General features: G+C 34.2%; 1 protein-coding gene across 1 annotated transcript in view; it reads left to right on the top strand.

Moving 5' to 3' along the window:
• Positions 1-22,495, top strand: part of ANKRD10 (ankyrin repeat domain 10) — a 47,321-nt gene extending 24,826 nt beyond the window's left edge. Inside the window, exons 4-6 of the mRNA XM_036753832.1 lie at positions 2,168-2,403; positions 15,890-15,985; positions 20,786-22,495. Of these exons, the coding sequence (XP_036609727.1) occupies positions 2,168-2,403; positions 15,890-15,985; positions 20,786-21,261 (808 nt within the window). The 3' untranslated portion in view covers positions 21,262-22,495. The remainder of the gene's footprint in view (positions 1-2,167; positions 2,404-15,889; positions 15,986-20,785) is intronic.
• The last annotated feature ends 1,556 nt before the right edge of the window (positions 22,496-24,051 follow it).

The following is a 24,051-nucleotide window of genomic DNA, read 5'->3' as shown; positions in this document are numbered from 1 at the left end:
ATGTTTCCTTGTATCAACTTTCTAAATTCAGACATTCCTTCAAATCGCTTCTGTTTAACCTGTGAGATCATTGAAATCATCTAAGTCTATATTTTCAACATTTGTAACTTTTAGGGCGTATGTTCTCAAAACTTCCTATTCCATATAGTAATATTTGAGTCTTTCTCCTAATTTTGTACGTCCTCAGGTTTTAGTGGGGAGTGGCACTTTATTACTGGATCTGGAGAGCAAGCCAATGTTCATAGTATTTATAGGCTTCTTAGACAACTTTTTCTAAGCTAGAGTCTTAATCTTTTTTATTATGCATTTATACATTAGCTCTGTTACATTATTGGTCATGTTGCCCGTCTTTCAGCCTTTTTTAGGTACAGTGTATTACTATTTTGAAGTGTAGTCAAGCACTTCATTTTATACAACTCCCTTTGTACAAACAACCCTCTAGAATATTCTGACTTAACTTCATTTTCTTTGCTTATCCAAATTTACCTCAAATTTGGGTATTAGTTAAATTAATAACATTCGTCAGATTTTATTACTTGAATAGTTAGTGAAATTATCAGTGATACTCTTCAGGAATCATAAAGATGTCTAACTTGTTTTCATTTGTCAGCCTTTTTTTCCTGTAGAATTCTTATACCTTCTTTAGCATTTTTATTCTTGAACAACACTGAAAGTGAAATTCCTCTAAAGCATTTGAGTTTGTATTTATAAAGCTCTGATATTTAAATTGTTCTTAAGTTTTTCTCATCTAATCTCATATTTGAAGAAAATTATTTCATTACTTTTTTTATTTGTTTGAGCTCCAGTCTTCCTTAGAAGTTTGACAAAGAACTAATATAAATCTTGTGGTCATCTGTGCGCATGAAATTCTGTTTTGCTGTTGAATCTATGGCTTTGGAATACTTTGTCTCAGGATGTTTCTCATTCTTATTAGTGATTCTAGGAAATGATTTTAGATTAAGGGCTTTTAAATTTTTATCTAAAACATTTCAAATTGTGGCACTTAATCTTCTTTTTAATCATGCCACTACTATATAGTGAATAGGTATGGAGAATATTTTAGTTTTTTACTTATTAGATACTTTTCTAATTAATTGACCCTTCAGCTAACTGATTTTTTGCTTTTTTACAGGTTTTTTTTCTTCCACAAAACAATATGTATTCTTGTCTTCCAGGCAGACTTCAACATGGAATAGCTTTGTCCTTTATTTTCATTTGCTATGAACTGCCTAAGTGATAACTTTAAAATTAATTTGTGCTTGAAAAAAATTAATGGTCACCTTTATTTTTATTGTTTCCACTTAATACTTTAATCTTAATTTTCAGTCAAACTAGATAACTTAAGTTTTTATCTTTTCATGTTTTGAATGTTATCAAAGTCTTGATTCTTTTAAGTAATATATATTCTATCATAGAGAACTATTTAAAAGTGAGTAAGCAGACTTTCCAAAGGGAATTCTCATTCAGTCTTGGCCAGCTTTTGTAACCAAGTGATCATCTATGCAAGATTAGTTTCTAAGTAGTACATAAGGTCTTTCAATAAAATAATTAGGATAACTAACTTCGGAGTCAAGATAATTCTTCCCCCACCTCCCCAGCTTTCCACTTATAGTGTCACATATTTGAATAAAATTTGCTATGAGCAGACCTAAATTTTATCAGTAACATTTTTTTTCATTAGGCAGAATAGTGCTTGTTATATGAATGCCATGGACAATTACTAGTACATGTTTGTTTTGATTATATAATTAACTTTTTATTCAAGATAGAATATTGGATTATAAAATAAGTATAGGCAGATGATAGAATTCAGGATTCAAGCTTAGTCTGAAGTTAGTATAAAGTTCTGATTCTTCAGATTAAGCATTTTATTATGCTATTTATGTTAAATAGGAATATAACTTTTTAAAGGGAGTTTAGAATATTGATTTTTGTCTTCATACACTGTCTTCCAAATCTTGCTTAGAAACCAGATGTATAAGAGCAAAAGTTAGTTAAAGAACTAAGATGATTTACTTATTCTTTAACGAAAATTTGCTGTAAATTTGCATAGTCTTTCTCTCTGTCTCTCATATCACCTTCAGATAGTTAGTCAGTAAGAACAACAGGAGCAGCAGCCAAGTTAAACTGCTAATGGAATGTAATTCAGTTTTTTTGTATTATGCAGCTTAAGAAATGCCAGTGGCCTGACAGCAGCAGACATTGCACAAACCCAGGGTTTCCAAGAATGTGCCCAGTTTCTCTTAAACCTCCAGAATTGTCATCTGAATCGTTTCTATACTAATGGCACCTTAAATGGGGTTCATCAGAATGCATTTCCTAATCATGTTAGTGGTGGGACAAATCGAAAGCGGTCCTTTGAAGATGTCGAGTCTCCTGGAATAAAGAAGGCTAGAACTGAAGGTGAGACTGCTTTAGAGGTGGGAAAGACTCTAGTTTCAATGAACCCATTCCCTCTTTGCATATCTTAACTTATTTTAGCCATAAAGGCTGAAAGCTCCCTTGTAGATCAATAGCAACTTCACAGACAAGGAGATCATGCACCAAGAGAAATACTCTTGGTTACCTTCAAGTTTTCTTCTGTGTGGCTGTGAAGACTGGCCTCTTATGAAAAGGTGGGATAAGAGAGAAATTTTAACAGGCTCAAAACATGCTGAAGAACAAATGTTAATACGTTCTTGCTGCCATTCAAGTTTACCTGGGCATTGTGACATAGATTATAGACATATTTTCTGTCTTGTACTTGTATTTGAAATATAACTATTAAAAAATTCTGCCACTGTGCCTGATTTATTTGTTTTTTGACTGTTACTGAGCTTGTGAAAAAAAAATTTCTGGTAGTATGGTAATATGGCCATTTTGACCCTCTGGTAAACAAAAGTATACACCCTTACATAAATCTTTCCATGATACATTGTGTGTCACTTCAACACAATATTCTGCTTATAAGGTAAGTAAACTTACTTTCAGTTGTGAGTGGCTTTTTCCTCTTATTTTAAACTTCCCTTTCAATAGTTTTATATGTGTTGTCCTGCTTTGAGAGAGATGAAAGACTTGGTTCGGATGTTTTAGCCCATATAAAAATAGCATCCATAGGTTAGACAGTGGCTCTCACTTTTTATTAAGCATAAATTTATTAGCCAAGTTACTCATTTGTTAATAACACCACAATTAGGAAGTAAATAATTTGATTACAGAATTAAGAACTCAAAAGTATCTTGTCAGGGTAGAACTATGGAAAACCAGGAAGAAGGAAATAGCTTTAACTGCAAAATTCTGTACATAATTAACAAATTAGCTGTGTAAATGGAAGATCTAGATATCTTAGCTGTAAGATCAATATGAATTGGCTAGCAGGGTGACATCTGATGTGAAGAGAATAGCAGCAATCAGTTTGGCCCTAACCTATCTTACTTGGTTAAAGTACTCTGATACAGTTTTTAATAGGAGAAACCTTATTTGCCTTTCGTTTTCCAGCAGTTCCTAGGGTTCTTTATGTAGTTAGCACATGTTAGTATTCTTATTCTTGTTTTATTGTTTGATTCCAAGCACATTTTCAGTTACAACAATTCATTTATCAGTCACTATCCAATACTGTCAACATGCTGAAAGCCACAATAAGAAAGTTTATTTTGGTACCCTAAATTGCATCAGTTCTCCAATGATAACTTGGGGTGTATTCTTCATTACTGTTTTTCTTGGTAAAATATTCAGCTTTGGGTCATATAGATTTATTGCCATGACTTTTTTAAAATAAAAAAAAATTCTTAGTTGAACACTTTAATGCCAGGTTTTAGAGATGTCAAGTGCAATAGAACTAGTTTCTAAACTGGATTTGAAACCAAGACAATTTATATTTGTCTTAATTCTGTTTTTAGCTATTTAGCCACTTTAACATTAGGGTGGGGTGTGTTTTGAGATCTTAATTTCTCTTCTAATTCTGATCACTATTTCTACAAATTGGTTTTTAAAATTAAGCCTTATGGTTAAGTTGACAGTTTTTCAAGAATGGCTAATTTTTAAAAACATTTAAACACATGCGAAAAGTCTTTACCGTGGAGAAGAGGAATCAGATTAGTTTACATAGAAACATATGCTATCAATTTAAGTATTTTTATCATCTACAGCAGGATTGTTCTATACCTTTAAAAAGTATGTATCACAGGATAATGGGAAGAGATCTACTTCCAACACCCTCCTTTTACAGATGACAGGTTCAGAGAGATTAGAGCACTCCTCCCAGACACCTAGGTCAGTATGAAGAAGCAGAACAAAGATAGAATCTGGGCCTGTTAACTCCGGAATCAAATACTCTTTATGTCACTGCCTCTCTGGGGGTCCTTGAAATGATTTCAGAAAATGTTCATGTGAAAATATGTATTGCAACACTCAGGCATTTAATGGCAGCATAGAATTTTAGAAATGAGAGACCTCAGAGGGCATTTAGTCCAACTGTAAATTTTACAGGTGAGGAGCCAGAGATGAGGTGGCATAGCAGTAAGTAGAGTCTATCAAATATAACGAACCTAGTTGAAGTGTTTTATGGTGATCTATGATGGATTACTGATTGCATATTTCTGTATGTACGTATGTTGAACAACTCAAATTTTAAAAACATTGATTTGTTCTTATTTTTTTCCTTAATGTCTTTTTAAAACGCTAAATAGAATACTTTGTTTCTTACTATTTTTTTAAGAGCTGTTGCTAGATAAATGTAAACTTTAAATGAATCAGGACCCAAGTTTTTATAGTATTTTAGCAAAGTTCAACTTAATAAGAATTTCGCCAAGTATCTCAAGTGATCTGAGGAACATCTGTGATTCTGTCATATTTAATGTTTCATTGTAAATACTGTAGAACTTCAGTTTCAGATCGTTCATCTCTATTTTTTCCCCTGAAGACTTTATTTCTCTAATTTTTGAAAGGTGAGTTTTTATATTGTAGACATAACTGCTTTTTGAATAGGCTGTTTTTAGTAGTCCGAAAGACTTACTATTCTATCCTTGTTCCAAATTAATTTACGTAATGTAATTTACATTATGCAATACTGCTGCTACTTTTTTTTTTTAATATACCTGTTATTTTGGTTTTTCAATTATTTTAAATTTCTTAGATTTGCTGCAGTTATATAATTTTCTTTCAGTGGCATCAGATATAGAGAAAGGAAAAGGAAATAATGGGGGCTTTACTGTATTTTTTGTGTGCAGATATGCAAAATGGAGACTTTTGAAGATAATCCAAATTTAAAAAGAAAAAAAATTCTGTGAATTTTAGGGAATTTTATCTGAAATACCCAGATAATTTACTCAAAAAAAACTTACAGTATATGCTGCCACAGTTCTTTTCCAATATACTCTAACTGAAATTTTGTTTTCATTTGCCACTTGAATGAGTAAGGATTTTATCATGGTTACGTTTTTGTCATCTTCCAAGTTACTTCCTATTCTTATTCAGATTGGCTGTTAGTACTCCAAGTTGGTAATTTCATGTTAAATATAAGAAGCTGCCATTTTTATTTCACAAGCCAAGAATCAATAAAATTTCTACATGTATGTTTGTTTATAAAGAAATTACCCTTCTATATTTCATATAAATATAGGTCATAATTGCTTTTGAGTTATTCTAGCTTAAATGGAAAAGGAAGTAATACCATGTTAAAGAATAAATAGTGAGTTCCTTCTACCTTAGATCATTGAATTAGTTTATGTAGAAATAATATTTTCCATGTTTTGCCAAGTCAAGCCAGTTCCTGAAAGACCACCTTAAAAACCCCATAGAAATGAAAAATCCTCTTCTCCACCTTCACCCTTTTCCCCCGGAACTTAATAAATTTTTCATTAAAATTCTCTTTCATAGCTAGGTTTTATAGTATTGATTTTCTTTTTGTTATTTTACAATCTTAATTCTGCAAGAACCCTAGGAAAGTCTGATGGCCTGTGTCATTCTTTAGAAAGTAATACACTTAAGCTATAATAAACGTACTTCTGAATGAGAATGAGATTATGTTTAAAAGAGTGATCCCTTCTCCATTATATAAATACATGCCATTTTGGTTGTAAGATGTAAATAAAAAAGAACCTGGGCTAAACAAACTACCTTTTGAAGGGATATTGTTTTTTTTATCAGGTAGCACAACTGCCATCTGATGACATATTCTTGGTTATTGCATTACATTATCACAGATGTAACCCTATTTGTCTATAGGATAAAATAAAAATTGAGAGAAATTTACTGGCAAGTTAATTGTAGTAGAATGTTTTCCTCTTAAATGAGATCTGTTTATTTGGGTTTTGCAGATGATTTGAAGATGAAAATATCTTTTTCACTATTTGTTACATTGTAACTTAGGACATCCAGAAGACAGCTGAACCCTTTTCATATAAAAATCAAGATATGAATGTGGAATAAATTTTAGTTCTACTGAGTAGGTGGATTTCAAAGAAATTGCTGCCAAAATTAACAAGTATTTTAGGAAGATAGTGATCAGTTTTTCTTTATCTTTGGAAAATAGTTTCTTTCCCCAAATGAATGCCTTTCCCAGAGTTTTCAAAGTTATTTTATTCATCACAATGTCTGATAGTAGATAAACCTTAGAGAGATAGAAACATAGGAGTATAAGTAACAATTAGATTTGATAATTGATATCTATTTACCTGTTTGCTTATGATGAGCTCTAAGTAATGGTTGTGTACAAATGCTGTATGGTTTTAAACCAAAGGCTAAACTAAGAATATTTCTAGGACAAATTTTTTTAGTGTCTATCCAATCGCCTACGATTTCTTGGTTAAAGCTTTAATTTATATAGCTGGTTTCCTTCTGCTTTTGTACTTTGTTTTTAAGAATATTCCAGAGCCAGACTTCAGTTATACAAAATCATAAATGTTACAGTGGTGTATATCAGACTGAAAGGGCACACCTTATTGTGCTGTATGCTCAAAATAAAGTCGCTTTGTTTAAGCTAAATCACTAGCCTTTTCAGATATTTTTCCTGCTATTTTACTTGAACAATATGTCTTATCTTTTAGGTAGTTAATCTTACTTTCAAAGTTGTGACTGCTTACAAAATAATTATTATTTCATATCTTCTGGGTTTTTCCCCCCTTGTTTTTTATAAGATAGGTATAACAGTGACCTTAAATTCTTTTAGCTTCTTTTGGAGGCAGATTTAATTTAAACAATAAAAACAACATAACTAGCCAGTCTTATATAATAGTAAAAGGTTGAAAGTTAACTCTATGAACTAACAATTTTTTTTTCCCTTTCCTCCTTGAAGGCAGAGTTTCATGTTGGTCTTTTTGTGTCTAGTGCCTCTAACAGTGTTTGGCACTTAGTATGTACTTAATGCTTATTTATTTGTTAATAGCTGGTGGCTTAAGCTTAAGGGTTTATGGAATTTTCACTGCTTTACTGTTTTATAAAATTATGCCCATCTTTTAATGCATCACTACTGATGTTGAAATCCCTTTCCATCAAATATTCAATGAAAAAATTACTGAATTGTTTATTAAAAGGAAGCATATTCCTTTTAGACATGGTGATTTTAATGTAGAAATGGGGCATAAGATGGATGTAATTAAATTTTTAATAAAATTTAGTTATCTAATGGAATAAAAAATAGTAATTGCTTTGCAAAGACATTTCAGAAATTACAGGGCTGCCTTAAAAACCTAAATCTAATTACATATGTATGCTTTTATTTATTTCCAAAGAGCAGTAAGGAATGTGTATTCCAATTCAAAATATGATTCAGGAACATTAACTTCATTGACTCATTGACCTGGTAAAAATATTGATGGATTGTCTCCTATTTTGTGACATTCTCCATACATAAAGTCTTGGAATATACTGATCATTAGTATGAGTTACCAAATGCTTCCCTTACAAATACATAGCAACAACACACAAGAAAGATAAGCAGTTGCATGAATCTCCAGTTGTCCAGCTACAGCATATTTTATAAGACTCATAAGGAATTATTTTCTTACCAGCATTTAAGATTGAAAGCTCCTTTCCAAGTATGTTTTATAGCTGTTGGGATTTTACTGTGTCCTAAATCAACTATACTATATTTGAAAGTCTTGGAGTCCACAATGTTTTGATCTTGTACAGGAATTCTAAATGATACATATTCAGGTACCAGTTTTTATTGTAGACAATTGTTTTGTTTAGGACTTTGAGATCAGTAGTCTGGCTACCTGCTCTTTGGTATAGGTAAGTTTGTATTTCTTAAAATAATGCTCAGATTCTTTTGTAGGTTCAACCTCTAGGCATGTTGAGCTTAAAAATAGTATCCCTTTGGTCAAGTCACTTAACCCCAATTGCCCTGCCAAAAACAAAACAAAACACAGTGTCCTTACAGAGACATGTAACTATAAAAAAAATAAAGATGTCCTTATGGATAATTATTTTGGCCTAGTCTTGGATTCATAGAACTAGAAAGGTTTTTAGGTATCTGCTCCAATATCCTTATTTTCAAGATAAATAGGCAGCTTGGTGTGTTGGATGGGACGTTGAACTTGAAATCAGGAAGATGAGTCAAATCCTGCCTTAGACACTTAGTAGTTGTGAGACCTGGTTAATTCACTTGACCCTTCAGTTTCCTTATCTGTAAAATGAGGGGTATGGAATTGATGGCCTTTAGGGCCTCTTAACATCCAAAGCTAAGATTCTGTGAATCTTAAAGTTGTCAGTGTCATAAGGTAGAGACGTCAGGGTCAAATAGCTAATTAAAAGATATTTCTCTGTGTGTGTACGTATGTATATAAATATACATACACATATATATGTCTGGCTTGTAACCCAGGCATTATGCTAATCGCTTTAAAATGAAATATTTCTATCCTCCCAACATGCTTGAGGGCGTTGCTATTATCCCTCTTTAAGTATGTGTTAAGTCACGTGCTGTGCTCTAGGAGTTGTGGATACAAATGTGGAAAGACCCTGCTTTTAAGGAGTTAATCTTTTACTGGACGGATAGGATGTCCGTAGGTTACCAAATGAACACGTGATAGATAGAATAACACAACACTGCATTAGCAACGGAGAGCATCCAGAATGGGCTCTTGAGCACTCTACCTCCTGGCAGTCTCCTGTATCTAGAATGTACTCCTTCCTCACTTTCTCTTAGAATCTAGTTTCCCTCAGACCTCAATTGAATTACTGCCATGAAGCTTTTCAAATTCTCAACTGTGATTGCTTTTCTCCTCCCCGAATAACTTTTTGTTTTTTGACATGCCTAACTCCTGAATGAATGGTGCTTCCTTAAGGGAAGGGACTTAAGCATTGTCTTAGTATACCAATATAGAGTAGTTTTATAAGTGTGGAGGATGGATTAGAGAAGAGAAGGTCTGAATGCCAGGAGGGTATTTAGGCCTCTTAATAAAAGGATTTGGTCTGTGAAGTTTAGTTTCAGTCAAAGGGCCAAGCTTGAGGACCTAGAGGGCCACATGTGGCCTTGAGGCTTCAGGTTCCTCACCCTGGTTTAGACTTAGAGTAATCTAAGAAAGGTTATATAGCAAGCCTAAGAGAAGGATAGTTTTGTTAGCAGTGGAGAGGAGTCATTTAGAGAGATACTGAAATAAAATTGACATGACAAGTGATTGGTTAGGGGGTTGAAAGTGAAAAAAGAAGGATTTTTAGGTTGCAAAGTTAAGTGACAGGAAGAAGAAATAGTAAAAAGGGGTCAGTTTAAAGGAAAAATAATGAGTTCCAATTTGACATGGCCAGTTTGATATACCTATGGGATATCTAGGTAGAGTTGGCAAGCAAGCAGTGAAGTGTGACAGAAGTGAGGACTGGATATGCCCTTTTAGGAGTCCTGTGTAGCATTAATAATTGAAACCCTGGGAGTTGAGGTGGCCCAGGACTCAGCTATGGGTTGACAAAGTATGGTTTTTAATCCTGTTGGCTGCCTTGTTCTGTGACTTAGTGATACAGACTTATTTTTTTCTTGGTTAGGTGTGTTACAAGTAAAATTACCCTTAATCACAAAGTTGTCAAGCTTGCATGTCAGTGCCATACTACATTTTAAAATGTTACATTAAGAGGATACTGTGTTGTAAATATTGTTCAGAAGCATATACTTTTGCTGCAGCTACAGCTTATTGATCCAGTCCCCAGGAATTCCTGAACTCATGTTCTACTTGTACAGCCTTAGATTGCTCTCCTTGCCTACCTTAGTAGAAAGTGAGAAAGAATAAAAAGATACTGTGATCAGAGATGGATAATGGACAGCAGATGTGACATTAACACCAATCATAATTTTACATGGACTATTCAGTGAAGAAAGGGGTGGTGAAGATAACACTAGTTGAGAATAGAAACTTGTTGATAAAATCTTAAAGATATGAGCAATGTTCTGCCTAAACCAGAAAGCACAGTAGTAGGCAAAACAAATTGAAACTGGATTCAGTTCTTTCATCTGAACTCCTTGGGCCTGTCAGGCAAACTATCACTACCCCACTCTACCATCTTAGAAACAACTTCCTTGCCACTGAACACACAAACCTGGGCCTCTGCTTTTTGTAACACAAATCAATACTGCCATTGTTCCCAGAAGTGGTGTTTGTCTACTCCCCTATATTTCCAACCACCAAAACCATAAGTTTCCAAACCAAAGTAGACTTTGTCTCTTGCTATTTGAATTTAAGCTTTTTGAGGGTAGGCGCTTTCCCCCCACTTTCAAATCTGTAGGTGCTTTAAAAGTACTTTTTCATCTATTTGAAGTCGGGCAAGAGAGCCAATAAGCAGTCATCCTCGGGGCATTTAAAAGACGGAAATAGATGGAGGCCAACAAACGAACAACAGGGAAGACCTGCAAGCTTTTTCTTAGAGCCATTCACTATCAAGGACAGTAAAGCTATCACGTAGTAATAAATGTACTTGAAAATGTAGAGATATGGCACTAGAATGAAAATAGGGAAAAGCAGCTGTATTGGAACAAGTACATAGAAGGGATCCATGCTGGCAGTTGGTGACTATATTAAGGGATCTGGAGATTAAAATGTGGAAAAAAAACTACTGAAAAGGATGTCGAAGACTTTGTGTTGACATACGTACTCTATAAAAGGTTTTTGAAACATCTCCATATATGTTGATGGCATATTTCAGTTACTATTAGGGAACTAGACTGTCACAAGAAATATGCTACCATTCTGAAATTAAAGTATGTGGAAAATACAATATCAATTAATTTGGTAGAACCAAAACCTTAAAGACCTTCAACCAGGAATCTCATAGCTACTTCTGAATCATTTAAGATTCCCTAATATGTAAGACATAACTTAGTGTGTTCTACATTTCTATCTTGAATTGTGTATGAAGAGAGTTCAGCTCTGTCTTCTGGATGTCACAAACATCAGGCCTGAAGTATAGAGAATACATATGTTTGCTACTCCGATGGAAGAGATCTAGCATAGAGTGCAAGTTGAAGAGCAGTTCTCTGGTAGATGATGTCCTGTAGGTGTTGGCAAATGACTGTGTCAGGCCTTGAAAAATTGCCTGGCTTCTTCAAAGAGATCTGTCACAACTTAATGTATGGTGCCCAAATTACAACATGTAGTTGAATAGACAACTTGCAGGTATTTGTGGGGTGTGTGTGTGTGTATGTATGTATGAAAACGGATGACATGGACATGGAGTTGGGCTCAGGATTAAGCGGGGGGAGGGGGGGAGCATTGCTCTCCAACGTGGGATATCCATCTACTTAACTATTATTTCCAACTAACCCTGTAACAAAGGGTGAATTGCCCAAAGTGCATTACAGAACTCTTAGCAACCCCAAACTTTCTTCAGAAATGAAGGCCTATCTTTCCAACACCAGTGTTTTAATTCCGCAAAACAACACTAGTCTCCCAAGGAATTGCATATCACACAGAGCAGTGGGAAGTTACAAAGTGGATATGAGAAGGCTACAAGTAATGCAGGAAAAATTCCCAGAAGTAACGAGAATAAAAATTGTCTTGATATTTAGGGTAGAAATAGGTGAGCTGTTTCATAGGTTGAAAGTCTGTGTGCTCCACTTGTATTTTTTACTGTTAGAAGATAGAGCCTTTAGCACATTGTATAGCAGAAACAGGATAGATATGTGAGTCACAGGAAAGATGGGTGGTTATGGATGGGTTTCAATCTGCATCACTGGAGGGAATATCCAAATCATTTGAGATCAGAGATTTATTTGAGTGTTGCTGTCCATGCTTGTCAATCCAGACAACTGTCCCACTTAGAACATGCATAATATTCCTTGTTCCCTAATAATAGCTGGCATTTGTGTATTGTTTTAAGGTTTACAATGCACTTTGCGCTCGCACATATCTCATTTGATCCCTAGAACAGTTCTTTGAGATAGGTGCTATTTTCTGTATTTTACAGATGAAGCAATGACTGAAAAGTTGTGACTGTCACCCAGTAAGTGGAGTACCTAGGTCCCCTTGACTTTAAAGTCTAGCACTCTACCCACCATAGTATGCCACCGTACAAAGAAGTTTGTTTTCAAGGTGCCTATATGAAATACTATCAATTCCATTGTTTTATTGTTGGATCTTTTACAACATTTAGAAATAAAATCTTGGCTTTTTGTCGGTAACATTTACCTTCACATACAACGTTTAAAGTAACTTCCCTGAAAAACAATTAACTGGGAATCTTGATGCTTTCCCCAAATTTCTGAGAATTGATCTAATTTCAAGATGCATCTTTTTTGGTGAAATGGTATAAAGCATCATCTTTCAATGATTCGAGAACGTTTTAACAACACTTGGAGTTGTCTATAAAATATGACTGGGGAAAGCAAGTTAATGGAAACAACTAGTTCAAATCCTGCCCTTTGGCATTCAAATGTGTATGATTTTCATGCTAGAGTGATTTTTTAAAAAATGTGCTGGAAGCTTGCTAGAACTTTTTTTTTTTTTAAAGATAGAGTAGTATGCACAGTAAAAGCCTAGGTCTTGTCTTGATACATATGCAAGCGAGTACTGAAAAGAGGAAAATTTTAAAAAGCACATATAATAGAATCTCCCAGTATTGACTCAAGACCATAAGACTTCTAAGGGTTTAGCACTGGCAAAAGTTGTTTTTAAACGTTTTGTATGCTTTCAGCCTGAAACTTTATTTAAGTTTGAAAGATCAGAGTGTAGAATTGAAAGATCATCACGTATTTCATTTTAATTCTTTGTTGGTATGGAGGCTTAGCAAACAAGCAGTTAACTAGAAATCCTGTTGGTTAACTTGTGACTGTAGTGAAGTCAGTCTAGACTGGCATAACTCATTGTTCTTAAAATGGTACCTAAGTACCATTGTCTATAATTTCTTTACGTAGGCTTCCCATTAAAAATTTTCTTTTCAGTCTTATCTCAAGTGTTGTATAAAAAATAAGGAAAAACTAAATGTACTTCAATTGTTAGCAGTACTTTAATATACCTATATTCCATTCTATAGCCACACTACTGCCGGTATTTGTTCTTGAGGCTGTGTTTTCTTTTGTTCTCTTTTGAGTTATTCTGGAAATTCTGCCCATTCTTGTTTAGGAAATAGCAATTTTTCAGTCTTAAAGAATTTGATGCTAATTCGTGTGATTTTCCCCTTCAGATTAATTTTTTTTTGTTGGTATTTGAACTACTGCTTTCTTTTTGGAAGCTTGGGAACTAGAAGATAACATTGCTCTAAATGGCTTTTTAAAAAAAAATAGTTCTTGGTCATTATGTAAAGCTAAGATGGACCAGATTTAGATGTTGAGAATTCCCAATTTGGAAATTCAAAGAGGTAGGGAAGGGCGTTAATGCTATATCTGGGTCTAGGCTACAAAATGAGTTCCTTTTTAATGATTGATTTTGATGATTGAGTCTTTGGAATGAGTCTTTGGCATGAAAATGCTCAACTTTATTAAAATGGAAATAAAAACTGATGTTTTTCTAAGATTATATATAGCTTTATAAAATGTAGATATGTACACAGGTTGCTTGGATTTGCAATATGATTTATTGTAATGTAAATGCTTTATTCAAGAATGAATAGCCCTTATGTTCATGAAGTATATTGTATCAGATGCTTGGAATACTTTATACCCCAGGACCTGTTCATCTGGTGGGAGGTGGGAGTGAGGAGTGTGGGAGAGACAGCTTCAATCTATAATTAATTTTGGTCTTTAAAAATATTTAAGAATGTTCTGGCTCTATGTCAATACAAAGTCAATTTTCTCTTCCCACCTCACAACTTGAACATAACTGAAATTTTTTATTATTTTGAGCAGTTTGCAAATCTCAGTTTGCAGTTTGCAAAACTTTCTTCCTCTACCATTACCCCATTTGGGTATTTGTTGAAGCTTCCTCTGCATCCACCCCCTTTCTTGCTCCTTTGGTGTAATCATATACAAATCCCTTTTTTCTGACTCATTAAGATTGTTTGCACATTAACATCACTATCTTGGTTTCAGGACAAAGGTGGGAATAATTTGAAACTGCTGTTATTCTGCTGCTTAGGCTTTGCTTAACTGATTCATATATCTCCAATATTACAACAACATTGCATATTTTTTCCCTCCCACTTATTTTTGTGTTCTATTCCTATACATTAAATTTTTAAAAATTCATCTCTTTTGTTTATATATCACTTTCATTTGTCAGCATTTCCCTTTCTCTTCCAACCCCCCTTTCCCCTCACCCACCCAGAGAGCTATCTGGTATAACAGAATTTTAAAAAGAAAGGAAAAAAAATTGGCAAAACCAAGCAACATATCAATCAAATCTAAGCATTCCACAAACACTCTCTTAACAGCAAAGAAGGGAATAAGGTGCCTTCTCGTATTCAGGGTCAAGTTTGCTCGTTTTGGTTATGTAGCATTTTTTTCTGTACTTTACAGGAATTCATCAAGAGTAGTTAAACTTTTTCATGTAGTTTCTATGTAAGAAATTGCAGTTCTACCTTTATGTTCTTAGCTTGTCCATATTTTACTAGCTTCTAGTTAACTTTCCTAGGTCAGAACAGTTGGTTTCACGCATTTACATGTGATTTTCATGAATGGATTAAGATCAAACCAAGAAAGGGAGGCACTACTAGGTGAGAGGTAGCAGGTTATAATAGACCATTGGCCTGAGAGTCAGGAGACACTTGGGTTCGGATCCCTCTTATGGCATTTAATAGCTGTGTAACCAAGGAAAAAGGGCAATCTACCTTAGCTTCTTTATCTGTACGATGGAGATGACAATACCTTGTAGTGCTTCCCTCACAAGGTGTTAGTGAGGGAATGTATCTAATGTGCTTTGCAACTGTTAAAATGGTACCTAAATGTCGACTGTCATTATTTGGTGACACACTATACAATCTTGATTGAAACTCAGTAATCCCTTCTAAACATTGACTCAGTCGCAAGTTTTGGCTTAGGCTAACTTCTCCTATGGATCTCTGTTGGCTCAAATTAGCAGACTTATAACAGTAAAAATATAGGAACTTAAAAACACTTTGTATCATTAAGTAATTACTAGTTGCTAGAAATTTTCATTCATTTCAATGATGAGAAAACAGTGAAAGCATATTTAAATATATCACCATTTCTGTTGAATATTAAAAGTTATCCATTTTTCTCTACAAGTAAAGCTTAGAATGGAAACAGTACACTTCAAATACCATATCCCATCGAGTAGAACCCAAATGGGTATTGCTACTTCCAAGAAGTTTGTGATATAGATTGGTGACTACTATGTAACCAGCAGTTCATGTGGATTTCAGGAAAGAGGGCAAAGCACAAGATAAAGAGGGGTGTGTGTGTGTGTATAAAATTGTTAAACATTAAACTACTATATCCTTTGAAAATATTGAATCAGTATTTGTCTTAATGTTTTCTTGTATGTGCAAAATAACCTAGAACCATGTCCTGTTTTTTTTTTTTTTTAAACAGCTCAGAGCTTTGTTTGCTCCATACCACAAGTGAACGGAGGAGCTGATGATGACGCTGACAGTATGCACATTGATAGAGAGTTTGCTGTTGTATCAGGTGGGAGTGGACAGTTTCCTGTTAACTGCAACAACATTCAAATGGTTGAAGACATCAAACAACAGGAGAGTGGTTCTATTGGACCAAAAGAGATAGAAATTTATACAGTTACATCAATGCAAACCCCATGTCGTTGTAAGAATCAGTATGCATATTATTTTTAAGATACAAAGGTTTCTTTGAATTTTTTGCACATTGTTGCCCAGTGTCTTGTAAACTTGTATTACTCTAATGCCCATTCTTTTGGGTATTTGTAGACACAAGGAAACATTTCTTGACACACTTAGTATGGATACATACAATAATTATGAAGTCACTCTTCCTGTTTTGCTTTGAGGCTTAAACTTAATGTGCCTTCTTTATCTTTTAAAGAATTTTTAAATTGTTTTCAACTTTGAAATACTTTTTGCATCTTACACATAGTGTACTGGTAGTGTTTTTAGAGTAATATGTACCTTAATACAAATAGCTCTAAAGATAGTTATGTTAATAGCTAGAAATTGCCGGAGGTTTATGGTTAGTGAAAAAGCAAAAAACGAACATATTTAACTTTCATTAAAACAAACCTAAATTAAAAAGAAGGGAAAAAAACCTTAAGAAATATTTGCAAAACTTAGAAGTTTTTTAATGTCTGATTTCATAGGCTTAGAGTTGTTTGTAGTAATAGTTAAATATTCACGTTTTGAATTTTCAAATAGCAACAGATTCTTTTCTTGATAGTATTGTAGAATATTTTAAAAATTAGTTACCACAAATATATTTTGTTATATTAGTTTAATTAAAAGCTCTTTTCTCAGCCTTTCCACATACTTGAAAGGTGAAAATTACAACAATTTTATTAATGTAGTGTGATGCTTAGAAACGGAAACTAGTTTTTATTAATGTTGTTTTTCTATATGCCATGTGCATCTTTGGGGATAACAGATGTTCTGTTTTCTGAATTAACTTGAAAGCCATTTTTAAACAGTAAACTTTAAAAGGAAGCATATATACATATTATATATATATATATCTTTTTGGAAATGTAATATGTTTCTAGTATATTAAAAAAAAAACTAAAGGAAAGCCATACAAGTATATTAGTAAACAATTTCTATAGGTGGAATTTTCTTGTTACTAAATAATCTAAAATCCTAGGAACCTTTTTTTTAAGAGTAGATAGGGATTCCCAAATGGATGATGCTTTAATTAAAATAGTAACCAAGTTTACTTTTACAGTTAAGATCTATATATCCAAGCACATAGATAAATACCAAAGCTACTCCATAAAGCAAAACTTAAAAAAGAAAAGCAGGGGGACAAACTTGTAAATCACATATATTGGCCTTCAGCTGTTCCTATGGGACTTTTTAGCAGTTTACTTTGTTGAAATTAAAAATCATTCTCCTAGTTTAAGCCCATTTCAGAGTAGAGACAAAACAACCTGCTCAGCTCTCTGTGCCAATAGGCACATTATTTTCTTATCAGTTGTAATTATTAGCCTCTGACATCTTTTTTTTTTAATCCTAAAACGAGTATGTGTTTTGATTTTCACTTATTTTTAGCAATAATTAGTCTTTCACTACTACTCCTAAAGTTTCAGGGATCTACTGTTTAGAAAAATGAACCAAATTCTGGCCTCTTATCCTAATTTAAACTTCCAGCTAGTCTCATTTAAATAAATTAGCCACTTGAAATGTATTCTTTTAATGTTTATATTTTTAAGTATATTATACTTCTACCCAGAAGCTTTGCTAGAATGCTGCCCTTTAAGGTCTGTGCCAGTGGGAATGTTACAGATCTACCTCACTTTATGTAGTAGATGGTTGCATTCCTGAAAAGTGTATAAATCAGATTTTCACATTTTAAATTGCTGGGAGGGGCCGAATATCTGAAGGAATCTTATTGTGAATCCTTTTTAAAGCAAATGCTTGCCCCCTAATTTATCTCTTTGTGTGAATCTGGATTTTCATATATTGGGTTGGCTTAAAGCGAGGTACACCTGTATAGGTGAGACCCTGCTATAACAAGATCACTCTGGTACAGGTGGGCCCCGCTTTTAGATGCCATGCATTCCTGGAGGCTGCATCTTAAAGCAGATCCGCCATAAGGCAAAATCCGGGCTGTGTATGTGCTGTTGCCTTCGTCTGTTCGGACATCGGTGGAAACTGTGGAATGAGCAGGTAAAGGCAGCAAGAAGGGAAGTATAGGTCATTATTAGGCAGCATTAAATGAGCAGAATGGTGAAGTGTCAAGTGGCAGATTTGGGATTTACTGTACTAACCAAACCCCTTTGAGCAGGATCAGAGATGGTCTTGTCATATTTTATTATGGTAAAGCAAGATTCTGGTGGGTTTACAATTTTTGTTTCCCTTCATTAATAGTGTTATGAGGCTGTTATTTGGCTTGGGCTTTTTTAGGTTATTGATCCCTGGAACTAATTTGCGTTAACCTAGCTGCTTGAGAAAAATGTTACTTCCTTTATAGCAACTTTTAATTCTACTTAAGTTATGGAAATAGGCTGCCCACCTTTGCCTGTGTTCTTCCTCAAAAAAGTATATCAGATCAAAGTAAGCTAGGTATGAAGTAACAGACCCAACTCTTTGAGCAATTCACCAGCTATTTTAATTACCTTTGGGAACCCAATTACACCGTTTGCTATTTCCATCTCGTTAAAGAGATTTGGATAATTAATTGGACACATATACTTGAACTTGTCAAGGTTTTTTTTTCTTTTTCTCTTATCTTTCAAGTGGATACTGCTGCCCCATAGCCAGATTTTATCTTTAAGGAAAAGTTGTAGCTTTGTTTTTGAAAAATAGGAATTAAGTAGTTGCCACTCCTGGGGCAAATGGCCTGGGGATTTGGGCTTTTGTTATTGTTGTTAATATTTTTTACACATAATTACTACTTAGGTTCGGTCACATTTACTCTTGAATTTAAGTAATAACAGCTGATATTTACATTATGCTTGGCTGTGAGATATGGATTGAAACTGTTATCTCCATGTTAAGGAAGAGAGTGGCTATGTCATTTGTTCTGGTCAAACAACAGAAATGACAAAACTAGGACTCAAAATTCCTCTTTTAACTCCAGATCCAGTGTTCTTTCCACTATACTGTTGTCTAAGACACTGTGCTATAGGTTCAACTTGAAAGATCAGAGAAAGTATTTATTCTCCTCCATTTTGGCAGGTTTTATGGAAACCATGCTCTTGATAAATATATTTTTACTTTTAAAAAGTTTATAGATTTGTTACCAGATAAAAATTGACAACTATAGGAACATTGTAATGTTTGTCTCTCTTCATCCTTTTATTTATTTATTTATTTTTTGGAAGGGGCGAGATGGGGGTGTGAGGTGAAGAAGAGGGGAAGGGAGAATGAAGATGTAGCATAAATGTGCAACGTAGAAAAGTACTTAGACGGGGAAAAAACCTAAAAATATGCACTTTGATAGGGCATTGTTATGGAAGGGTAATAAGGTATGCATCAAATGCTTCTATATGTGAAAGGCTATTAGAAATAGACTTTTTGAAATGGTCATTGTAAGACTACATTTTATTATAATAGAGCAGCACTTTAAGTGGCAAACCTTACTTAAGAGTTCCAGGTTAGAGGCAATTTTAAGCTACTTTATTCTCTGTATTCATGTCTACATATACACTTTTGAGTTACAAAATACAGAACTGTAATATGTATTGGTCTATTCCAGTACTTGTAATGGGTATTTTTTCTTTATCAATATTTTACTGAATAAATTTTTGTCTTAAGCTTCAAAAATCAATGTTTCCCCTATTTTTTTAAGTGTGGCTGATGTATCTTAAATATAATAATTTTAATAAAATTCAGAACTAGTCATTCAAATGACCTTTGCATGAATATCATTAATATTTCCATGTTTTCTTTTCGTAAGCATTCTGGTCTGTGCAGTTTGCCAATGCTGTTGTCACCTGGCATTTTGCATATGGATTATATCCATTTTGAGTGTTACTTAAAGAAAACTTCCTACAGAATTTGCGTATGCGCTTTCCAAAATTATTAGTCTGAACTTGCTTACACTTTGCATTGTCTTACATTTCTATAAAAAGCTTCTGTAATTAACTTGGTTCAGTTACTTTATGTACTGTTTTTCTGGATCTTGAATGAAGTGTTACACTTCATTTTAATCCTTTGTGAAAACCATTTTTTTTTCTTGTATAGGGGAAGATTAGGTCCTGTGACTTCACAGTCATTGGGAACCCTTAGATGGTAACTCCCTCTACCAATGCAGATCTGCCAGGATTATAGTCTTAAAGTTGCCTGGGGATACTAAAAAGTTAAAGGGCTTGTACTCCTGGCCACAAAGCCATTACTTGTCTGGGACTGAACTTGAACCCAGGTCAAGGCCTCTCTAAGGTGAAAACCTGAAGTGTATTTTCTAAAAATCAAGTTTGTTTTTTACTTTTAAGTCTGATAGAATTTACTTTGCTAGGAATTTTTCAAGTATAGCTGAGAATGACCCAAAAACAATTATTTTGAAAACTACTATAAAATAGTTTAAAGACTACTTTATAAAGTGAATAACGATAGCCTAAGTTTCTCAGTTTGGCCCCACATCTTTTAAATGCCGGGTTATTTTTCAAATCGTAACAGTCAAATCCTGTGCTATTGTGTTGTTCATTTTTAGTCATACCTATGCCAGGTATCTTGAAAATTTATTAATACCTTACAGTGATTTTGAAAAATAAAAAGCGGTTTTATTTAAGTATGGCCAAGTTTTTTATGTTTTTTCCCCCCCATTGATTCTGAGTTTTGGTGACAGGTGTATTTCTTAATGCAGATATGAATAGCAGTAGCTCCGTTTTGAATACATTGACAAGTGGATATGCCACCAATGGACATTTGGACTTCCCTTCCACGACACAGCTCAATGGGATGGAAAACAGGAATGGAGAATGCTTAACAGTACCTAATGGAATTAGCAGTGGATTAATTCCAGGACTGACTTTCACAAATAGCCAGAAAACTCCCTCTGTCAATGGTGCTGAAGAATCAGAAAAGACTATGAACATTTCTCCTGATATGTGTGGCTCTCTGCACCTGAATGGGAGCCCAAGTAGCTGCGTAGCTAATAGACCTTCCTGGTTAGATGATATTGGAGATAATTTGCACTATGGACATTACCATGGGTTTGGGGACACAGCTGAGAGCATCCCGGAACTTAATAGTGTTGTTGAGCATTCCAATTCTGTTAAAGTGGAGGAGAAATATGATAATACTGTCTTGGGCACAATGCACCTTTATCATGGTTCCTAAAAGTCAATGTATTTTCTTCATTTGAAACACATTGATTCACGCTGTTGACTGACTTTTTGGGAGGAAATATCCATGTAGCATTAATTTGGAGAGGAATGCCACAACTATCACTTTTTACACTTTGATTTATTGGGAAAAGTAAAGCTTCCATTTGGCAGTTTCCTAGTTAAAGTGAAGTCTTAGTTTGTTGCATGAGTGGAACTTGGTGATTAGGTATTGTTACAGTGGGATGCTCTTTCAGAATTAAGTTCCTTTTTAACATTTACTGGTCACCAAGCCCAATACTAGCACCAAAAATTGATATTTTTCCTGTAAAAACTGAGTTGAATACAGTGGAGATAGAAATTGAGAGGCCAAAAATGTGTCCTAATTACTTTCCTTAGTTTATTATACTTCGGCATAGCTGCTTTCATTTACTTTTCTAGTTGAGCCTATGGTAAGAGAAGGCCCATGCTCTCTTTTTTGCAAGGTCTGAACTATTTCAACCTTAGAATAGATTTCTCACACCAATTTGCAATGTTTATATGGAGGAAAGGAGTTTTGTCTTGAGTTCAGTGACATTTGAAAATGAGTTTCCACCTTTCATATGGTAAGATTTATAATTGGATATGTATAGTCTTTGGTGTCAGTTACCAAATAAAATATTTGGCTTATTACTTGAGTGAAGTCAGATGGGTCACAGCCCAGTGTTTGTTTGCAAACAAATACAGCCTGGAGTTAATCGTTAGAATAGTTTTATCTTGCATTTTTACTTTATGTGCTTAATACTTTACCATAGATCGCCCACTGAAGGTATGTTAGCACGGTTTACTTTATATGCAATGAAAATTACTGTTTATAGAATTCGTTAGGTCAGAGTATTTCAATTTGACTGTTTTTGATACATATTGGATTTCCCTTTCCCTTCTCCACTCTTTGAGAGTATATTCTGCTTTAGACTTCTTCTGCTATGTATATCTAGCCAGTTGAGAGACCCTTGAGGGAATCTCACACTGAATTTATATTGTTTATAGTTTTATACAAGTCAACATTGATGCAGCTAGTAGTGACACTGTATAAGTATTGTGATGATTTTCTGCTTTGGTGATTTCATAATGAAGAATGGTGTGATGGAGAAAATAATGTCAAATGAATAAACCAGTGTCCTAAGAGAACTATACCATCCTTTTTTGTTTGTTTGTTTAAAAAGGGACCTTTACAAATTGAATAAAAAATAAATTTCGTATATGCTCAACTTTCCATGGGGTTGCCTTTTGTTTTCAGTGATTTTATTTTAACAAGGCATTTTATCCGGCATGCCACCAACAGGATTCATGTTAATGCTTGTTCTCAATCTCTGGTGCATTTGACCATATTCTTATCCCTTTTCCTACAGAAATAACATTGCTAGGAAGATCTCTTTGATCCTTTAGCTTGTTAGACGAGATTGTGTGTATGTTGCGCATCAGTTTTTATTGAACCAACAAGCTCTCTTACGCTATAAAAGGTTCCCTGCTGAAGAAGTTTGGTAAAGTATCAGCAGTGCCACACTCGAGCTAGAAGGTCTGACTCCACATTTGCTAATATCCGTGAGTCAGTTAAACCTTCCTAAGCCTGTTACCTCCTGTGTAAAATGGGTGTAATGATACTCATACTTCTTACCTCACAGGAACACTGTAAAGTAGGTACTTTGTAAAGCCCTCTATAAACGTTCATCATTACCCTAAATGCCTGTGCCTAGAAAAATGCAGATAATATTTGGGATTACCAGTAAAATAGTCTATTGCTTTCTCGTATATACTGTTGAAAGCATTCAGAAGATTTTTATGAGATAAATTAGGGTATAATTCCTTAGACAAGGAAGATATATTGAATAAAAGGAATGTGACCTTGTTAAAAGCATTTCAGAGGACATGAAGAGCTTAAAGTGAACTACCTGAAATGCACTAAAGTTCATAACATTTAAATCTCTCTTTTTCAGGATCATTGGTCAGGGCAGGATTTTTCATTTGTCAGAGGAAAAACTAGCGATAAAACAAATTTTGTATACAATACTGAATTGATCATTTATACTAGGTCTTAGCTGCCTGTGATGCTGTCTGATGTGAAGCTCTTGTGCTACCTTTTCGACATTTTATTTTAACAATAATATATGAGTTATGGTTGAGTTCCTTTTTGGAATATATGAATGTTACCTTGTTTTAATTTCTATTTCCGATCCAGGCATTTGATTTCAGCTTTTATTTAATGGTCATTAGTACTTTCAAATTTTTCACAGATATTTAAGAAATGAATGACTAAAGCATTTATTAAGCACTGAGGATACAAATAAAAAAGGCAGTCATCTGGAAGTTCACACTCTACTGGAAGAGACAAAATATCAGAAACTTTCTTTTTAATTTATTTAATATATTTAGTTTTCAGCATTGATTTTCACATGAGTTTGAATTACAAATTTTCTCCTTATTTCTACCCTCCCGTGCACTCCAAGATGGCATGTATTCTGGTTGTCCCATTCCCCAGCCAGCCCTCCCTTCTGTCACCCCACTCCCCTTCCATCCCCTTTTTCCTTACTTTCTCGTAGGGCAAGATAAATTTCTATGCCCCATTGACTGTGTATCTTATTTCCTAGTTGCATGCAAAAACTTTTTTTTTTAAACATCTGTTTTAAAAACTTTGAGTTCCAAATTCTCTCTGCTCTTCCCTCCCCACCCACCCTCCCTAAGAAGGCAAGCAATTCAACATAGGCTACATGTGTATCATTATGTAAAACCCTTCCACAATACTCATGTTGTGAAAGACTATCTTTTG

The sequence above is a fragment of the Trichosurus vulpecula genome, chromosome 4, assembly GCF_011100635.1.
Source record: "Trichosurus vulpecula isolate mTriVul1 chromosome 4, mTriVul1.pri, whole genome shotgun sequence".
Taxonomy (NCBI): domain Eukaryota; kingdom Metazoa; phylum Chordata; class Mammalia; order Diprotodontia; family Phalangeridae; genus Trichosurus; species Trichosurus vulpecula.
This window is presented reverse-complemented; position numbering and strand designations above follow the sequence as displayed.